A 7,482-nucleotide genomic window follows, 5' to 3' on the forward strand; every position below is an offset into this window, starting at 1 on the left:
GGGGGGGGCAGTGTGTGTTTCAGAGGCAGTGAAAGGTGGAACGAGGCGGCGCTCACAGCTTCTTCAGTCGGCTGTACATGTCTCTCTTGCTGCGCTCCCCGGCCCAGGTGCGACTCTTGAGGCGAAACTTCCTGAGGTCCTCCTTGAAGTCCTCGTGGTGCATGGGCCGGTAGGACTGAGGTTCACATTGCGACTGCGCAGGAAGATGATGAGACAAGTTCAGAGTGCTGAACAGCCATCGAGGGTTTCATTCAATGAATTACCTCCTTAAATCTGACAAGCTTCTCATGTTACTAGCCTTTTCTGAGTTTTTTTTTTTTTTTTTAAAAAAAGGTGAAGACATTCACCGAGATGGAGTGAAAGCTCAGAAAAGGCTAGTAAGTAAATTATTCCATCACACATGACTAGAATGAAGCTCTAACGTCTTTACAGGCTGGTGTCTCCATGTTTTACAATGATATTGAAAATGTAACTTGGATGTGGATAAAAACTTCGATTGTCCAGTTTACTTCAACAAAAACAAGAACGTAAACTTGGCAAAGTGCATTATTTTTCATACTTTTATCTTGGGGACCAACTGTCATATTTATCTAGTCCAAAAGATAGAAGCACAAAGCCTCATCCATCAATCAGATATGATCAGAACATAATTATTAAACAGGATGATTGGATCCTCAATCAAAACTCCCTAAAATGTCTCCAACAACAGTTCAGCTCTGCTCTGAGTATCACATGGTCGCACTCTTACAGACTGTTGTGACACAGAACAGCTGATGTCGAGTGGTTTCCAGTAACAAACCTGGCTAGCAGAAATAGCTGCTGCACATCGGGTCTCATTAGCCTTTATAAAATCCTCCCTAACATCATCGACAATGATTGTACATCACTATAAAGTCAATGACAGAATGAAAGTCTGCTGAATGGACCTTGTGGTAGTCTGATTTGTCAACAACTAACCTGAAAGGGAGGGAAGAAGTCTTTGTATCCGCCCTTGAGGATGTAGAGCTCGGGGTAGTGGAGTTTGGGGTAGTCGTTCATGGCGCGGTCTCGCTCCCTGACGAAACGGCACATTCGAGGGCCGCGCTCCGACGAGAACTCGCAGTGGAAGATGATGACGACTCGTTTCTCCGGGCATCGCGGCATGATGGGGGTCTTGAGGAGGAAATCCGACACCTGCTCCTCCTGGTGCAGGTTCAGAGCTCCCTGAGACGACAAGGATCAGACCAAACACTTAGTTTATTAAGTACAGGAACTGACCCCGAGACAGAAGATCAGTCTGTTACAAATTTGGTAACTGATCAATCATTTCATTAAAATCAAGAAAAGAATCATCAGGTGGGTCGATAATGAAATTATAATTTGTCATTCACGTGTCGGTAGATGCTGACTCACCTTGATGTGTCCGCCCTCAAACTCGTAGGGGTAGCGGCAGTCGATGACGATGACCCGCTCGACTAGATGGTTAAACTGGTCAGTCAGAGCTGCCACCATCTGAAGGACACAGACACAACACACTTTAATGTTTTATCTTTGACATAAAGTGCAAGTCTCGAAATAAAGTACTCGTCAGGACGAAGAGAGAAACAGCCAAGAGTCTCCACTCACCACGTCTGAGGTAATGTACTTGAGGTCTTGGTGTTTGCCCTCCACTGTGGGTAATACGAAAGGCTAAAAAGATAAGAGAGGAAGTTAGATTAAATGGGTTCATTTTCGCAGAATTAAGTCACCAGAGATGAAGATTGTGCGGTGTTCCTCACCTTGGTGAAATCTCCTATTAGCTCATTGGAGCCGTCCTGATTGTCCAGCAGCTTCTCGATATCGGTCTGACAGAAGGACTTGGACCTCTGGAGCACTGAGCAGCTCTGGGAGGAAGAGGAGGGAGAGACTTAAGGAGGCGGTCGGGGAGAAAATGAGGTAATTCGAGATCGTCAACAAAAAGCCGGTGACAATAGCCGCTCAGCCTTGGGGGGTCGTTTCAGAATCAGAAGCCATTTCTCCACCTCCACTAAGGAGTCAACAGATGGTCAGTGGAGACTGGTTTTTAAGCTGCTGATTTATTGTAGCATCAGGTTTGTGCCTTCAGTCTAAACTGATCACGTTTCTACATTATATTCAGCGTCACACCATCAGCTCGCAAGTTTATAACAGCAGCTCCAAGATACGAGCGGCTCAAAAAAAATATATTTTCTGACTTATTTAAGCTTCCGTTAGAAAAGAGCATTCCCAGCTAGTAGCTAGGACCTGATCAGTACTGGACATTGAGCTCCAGTGATCCATATTTACAGGCAACTCATCTCTGAACACCGTGAGAAGCATGCACAAACTAAATTTAAATCAGCCACTGACAAATACTTTATTTTACTGATGGATGTGAGGACTCACCATGCGTGGGGATTCGGGGTTTTGTTCCAGGGTGGTGGGTTGTGTTCCCGCCAGGCTGCGTCGCCTCTTCACCCTGACCGGTGTGTTTTCATCTCCTGGGCAGTCGGGACGCTTCGCAGAGGGACGGGAGACCGGACTGGGCATGGAGGGCGAGCGGAACAGGCTTCGTGGCCGGCAGCGGATCACAGGCTGAAGGAGGGAAAAAATACATAAAATCATCAGACTGAATGGCATAACGTTTAAGCTCCTGAATTCAAGCATCATGTGATATGAAATGGGACATCAAAAAAAAAAAAAAAAAAAAAAAAAAAAAAACCCATTCCTGCTACAACTGTTGCTTCTCTCTAGATTAGCAGATTGTACAAAGAAGCCAATGCTGCTAGTTTTATTTGTTAGTAGGTAAACTTACAGAGTCTTCTCCTGTGGTGTCAGACACCAGCGGGGCGGTGAGCAAGCTGGCCATTCCCATCGGCATCCCGGAGTTGTTCTGTAGAAGACACAGGGGTTGTCACGCAATTTAGAAACAAAACTTAAAATCTGTTCTTGAATTTGAACAGTTTGGGGGAGCGATTTCAGACAGAGGGTTTTTTGGATTTTATTTATTTATTTATTTATTTATTTATTTTACTGGCAGACAAGCTGTAAAGTGACAGGGCCTCACCTCCATGTTGTCATCCAGTTCGTCCAAAAAGCCGTCATCACCATCATCATCATCATGGTTTAGAGGAGAGGTGAGGGAGGAACGTCTCAGGAACATGGGGCTGGAGTCATGAAAGTCCAGATGCTGGACTGGAGGAGGTGAGGAAAACTGGACAAGGGGAAAAAAAGATAAAGAGAGTTTGCATCTTTCTAGAGCCAGGTTTTAAAACATTGTGCACAACGACAGACACCGATTCTTCAGAGGGCCACGTACCATGAGGGCTGGAGCCGAGCTGGGGCGGCGTGCAAACGCGTCCTTTGTCTGTCCGCAGTTAAAGGAGCGCACACGACTCCGCGACACTGGCATGGTTGGTTTCTTGAATTCAAAACCCTCCTGAAAATACAATATTTAAAAAAAATTCATCAATGCTCAACATTACCAACACCTAGTTGTCCCGACTTTATAGATAAAACTCAGTGGCTGCTGATCTGTTGCTGATCTACACACAATATTTCTAGAGGCATTCTGTTTCAACCATAAACTTACAGATGGAAAAAAAAAAAAAAAAGTGTCCAAAACTTTAACACTTGATATTGGAACCAATGTTATTCTAATGACTTTAAGGTGAAATAAAAAGCCAAGGATCGACCAAAATGTTAAGACAAATGATGCAATGCCTTCGCCATGGCAACAAATCAGCTTTCTGAGCATTACTCAAAGTTCCATGTTAGCTTTTGACCAGGAAAAAGCCCATTTAACAATGTAGGTTCTTACTGATGAAAAACAAACACCACTGACCTCCGGCATGTTCTCTTTGTTGTCGTATTGAGAGGAGGAGGCGGCATTTATTTGGGAGGGTTGTTGACCGAATATTCCATAGCGGTGGGAGTCCTCCTGACCCTTCAGAGACGGACTGAAACCCAGGAGCTGGGGCTGAGGGGGGAGAAGAGGGAGCCAGTCAGCAGAGGCTCAGCAACTGGAAACAAGCTGCTCTGTGGTGGTTTAACACTGGAGGATGTTTTGTACCAACTAACTTAAAGACAAAATGTTGTTACCAGACCGAGCTGAATTTTTAATGTTATTTTTACTTCAATTTGAGACCTTTGTCTCTTACAGTTTTTCCACTTTTATTTTAAACAGACGTAAACTTAAACTTTTTGAGATTTCATTTTTAGTGATTTTGATGTTTGACAGCTGAATTACAACTGGCCACAGTCTTGCAGCATCTGGCAGCCCTGAACATCAGCCAGAGATTAAACCAATTCAAACAAAGCATGAAGAGCTGTAAACATGATAAATCTGCTTACTGGCAATGAGTTGATTCTTCGAATTGGTATCCTCCTGTAATTGATAGAAGGGAGAGGAAGCGGTCAATACAAATCAAATCAATAGGCTTTTTTAGTTTATGTAGCATAATACTCCCTGGAGAGCAATGTAGTTCAAATACGGAGAGGCAATAACAGCCAAACACCGGTTAATGATTTTAGAATATTGACTGGAAAGCAACTTACTCGTTGACAACTCGGCTGGACTGTTGAATGGCCTTTTCAAATCTGTAACAGAGAAATTGGAGACTATTCAGAATAGGTATGAAATGGTTAAAATATGCAACAGATTTGAAGACAACGCTGTACTCAAACGAAAAGTATCAGGTCTTTGTAATAAAACCCAGTGCAGCAAGAGGCTGAAAGACCTTAATTGCCAGTTGGGACACTGTGTGCCTGTAAACTACAAAGAATCTCTGGCTCTATTGAGAAACCAAGACGAACGGTTGGACTAGAGGAAGTTGGGTGAATGCATAGACGTAAGAGGTGGCCTTTGCACTGGAGTTATGCCCACCTGTATGCTAAATAAGTTGAGTGGAGAGCTCAGTGTGCCGCTCCAGGAGAGGGGGGTGGGCGGTAGGAGAAGGGATGCAGAGATCAGCTAATCTACCATATGCCTGCTAGAGCCAATGCTGCCAACCCCTTTTCTGCAAGGGCCCATTGTTTGTCGAGGGGGGGAGCGTGTCCCATTCAATGCAGACGAGAAGGGGTGGGGGTGGGGGGCAGTTGTTCTCTGGGGGTGCCCTCATTTCAATAGACGTGATGCAAAAAAAAAAAATCTCCTGCCCCCTTTTTCCTATTGAAATAACAGTGCATGGGAAGAGTGTGCCAAAACCCAGAGGGGGTGGGCTATCATTAAACCCAAGCGCAGGCCACGTCCTCCCCCCAACCTAGAAAACTCCTAGCAACCAAACAGCTGTAAAAGGAAGTGAATGAGGTCCTGAGCACCAAATGCTGCTGTAAAGGAACTCGCACATAAGACAGCGGCAGATGTCTGCAGGGGCTCACCCAACTGAGCATTAAGAGAAGGGCCACCCAAGATTAGGTAGTTGAGGATATGCTGACAAACTGATAAAGATAATGCTGAGTACAACTGGTGTGTCCATAAACGGGTACAAATTAGTTTCTGCTTAATCTCTTAACTTGTCCAGAGTGTCAAGAATTACTTTCCACTGAAAACATAAACAATTCAAATAGTCAACAACTATAAAATTCCAGACATGTTCTTTTCACTCAACTTTAAAACACAAAGAAAGTTAAACTGAAATGCCTTAACGGCTAATCTGCTTAGTAAAACCAAGTGAAGCTGCAATCTTAAAGCCAACGGTAAAACAATAATCCTACAGATGAGAAATGGTGCTTGGCTCAGCTGAGCCCAAGCACAGGGTGGAGGTGGGGAGGGGGTTGATGGGGGGGAAAGCAGAGGGGCACAGCTCACAAGCTGATTGATTAGAACAGACAGGAAGAGGACAGTGCAACTTACGTGTCTTCCACTTCAACAGCATCCATGGGGCTCGGGGGATCCATGCCGAGGCCTGAGGGAAGATATTTGCGTCACAAATCGATATATACACCAGGTGGTAGAGCACAGGATGGGACACTGGCATCAAAAACCAGCTGAATACCAGTGGATTATGACAATACTTTACCAGTTGCATGAATACTAAACTGTTAGTTTGGGTTTGTTAAATCCAGAAGTCAGAAAAGAGGGAACAAAGTGCAAAGGTGATGCTGCATAATAGTTGCTTGTTTTGTCCAACCAACAGTCCAAAACCCAAAGTTATTCAGTTAACCATCACAAAAGACAATGAAAATAGTAAATCCTCATGATTGAGAGATTAAAAATTCATTAAAATAAATTTTCAGTTGAAAAATAAGCTCTAAAAATAAGTTAAAGCAACCATTGACAATACTCATCTCAAGACCACATTTAAAGTTAGCTGAGATCAGATGTGTATTAAACCCTCAGGCATCAATTTTAATGGCATCAATTAGCACAGACAATAGGTTTTCAGGATAGCTCACCAGCATCAGATGAGACGTCAGAGGCAAAGGAGGGAACCTTTTCAAGGGGTGCATGCTTTCTCCTTTTTGGAGTATCACATTGGCTGTGTGGGAAAGAGATGAACAAGAATAAAAACAATAGTGTGAACATCAAACCGAACTCCGCATGCTAGGTTAAGGGTTGGAATAAATGGGAGTTTTGTAGAAATAACACATAAAACGGTAATACTACTACTTCTACTATAACTACAACGAAAAAGAATAATGATAATAATAATAATTATATTATGATAATACCTGCCGAGTCCAGCTAAATTGTTCATGTCCAGAGCCAAATTGGTGACAGGAGATAGTACAGTCGCGGGTCCAGGGGAGAACAGATCCCTGCAGTGGGAGTTCTTTGAGCTGAGGTCGGACAGGGAGAACGAGGAAAGCCCGGGGATCCCATCGGGCCTGCTTTTCAAACCAGTTTTAACAGGACTGGTGCTGCCAAAAACATGAACCGACTCCATCTTTAGTTGTCCAATTTGTATGAATCCCGCGGGTCGTTATTGCTTTAGTTTGAATTTCGGGCAGGAGAGTGCCAATAAGTTAGCAAGACGGTCCAGACTTTCGAGCTAACAAGGGAGCTAACCAGTTAGCTAGCAACAATTTAAGAAAACATTTCCAAACCATACGAAGTGAAACTCCGGCTGGAAGTGACTCGGGGTGGTTCCGTATGGAGTAAAACTTTGATTCAGTCCTGCAAAGTTAGTAAAACCACATAGTTGTTGTTTGTGGCAGAGAGCTGCAGCACAGCGTACTCCCTTCTCTGACAGCCCCTGGTTTCTGAGAAAACGAGACGGGGGCTGCTCGTATTTATGTTCAAAATATAAGCTCTGGAGCGGCAATCTCTCAGCCAATCAGAGCGCGGAACAGCTCTCGCCGTTGTCCTGTCGCCGGATGGGGGAGAAGAAGGAGGATGTGACACAATCCTTTTAAATTTTCATCTTTCCTCTCACATATCTTTTGTTCTGACCCTCTCGACTGTGGGCTGAAACTCTCATCAATGTAGGCATGAAACATGAATCTTTGACTGCCATTTTTGTTTGGTTTAAATTCATAGAATAACAATTAACATGGCTGCTGAGA

At 44.0% G+C, this 7,482-nt stretch overlaps 1 protein-coding gene across 1 annotated transcript; it reads right to left on the minus strand.

Moving 5' to 3' along the window:
- Positions 1–6: 6 nt before the first annotated feature.
- On the minus strand, positions 7–7,194 carry cdc25b (cell division cycle 25B). The gene is made up of 15 exons (XM_023430367.2): positions 6,649–7,194; positions 6,373–6,455; positions 5,831–5,882; positions 4,534–4,575; positions 4,330–4,363; positions 3,821–3,955; positions 3,296–3,415; positions 3,044–3,190; positions 2,792–2,869; positions 2,383–2,571; positions 1,758–1,862; positions 1,606–1,668; positions 1,393–1,491; positions 958–1,203; positions 7–193 (listed from the first exon to the last, which is right to left on the minus strand). The coding sequence occupies exons 1-15, from the start codon at positions 6,861–6,863 to the stop codon at positions 53–55; spliced, it is 1,749 nt and encodes a 582-aa protein (XP_023286135.1). The 5' UTR covers positions 6,864–7,194; the 3' UTR covers positions 7–52.
- Between the last annotated feature and the right edge of the window lie 288 nt (positions 7,195–7,482).

This window comes from Seriola lalandi, unplaced genomic scaffold (genome assembly GCF_002814215.2).
Source record: "Seriola lalandi dorsalis isolate HSWRI2012SDOR001 ecotype SW California unplaced genomic scaffold, Sedor1 jcf7180002054902, whole genome shotgun sequence".
Classification (NCBI taxonomy): Eukaryota; Metazoa; Chordata; class Actinopteri; order Carangiformes; family Carangidae; genus Seriola; species Seriola lalandi.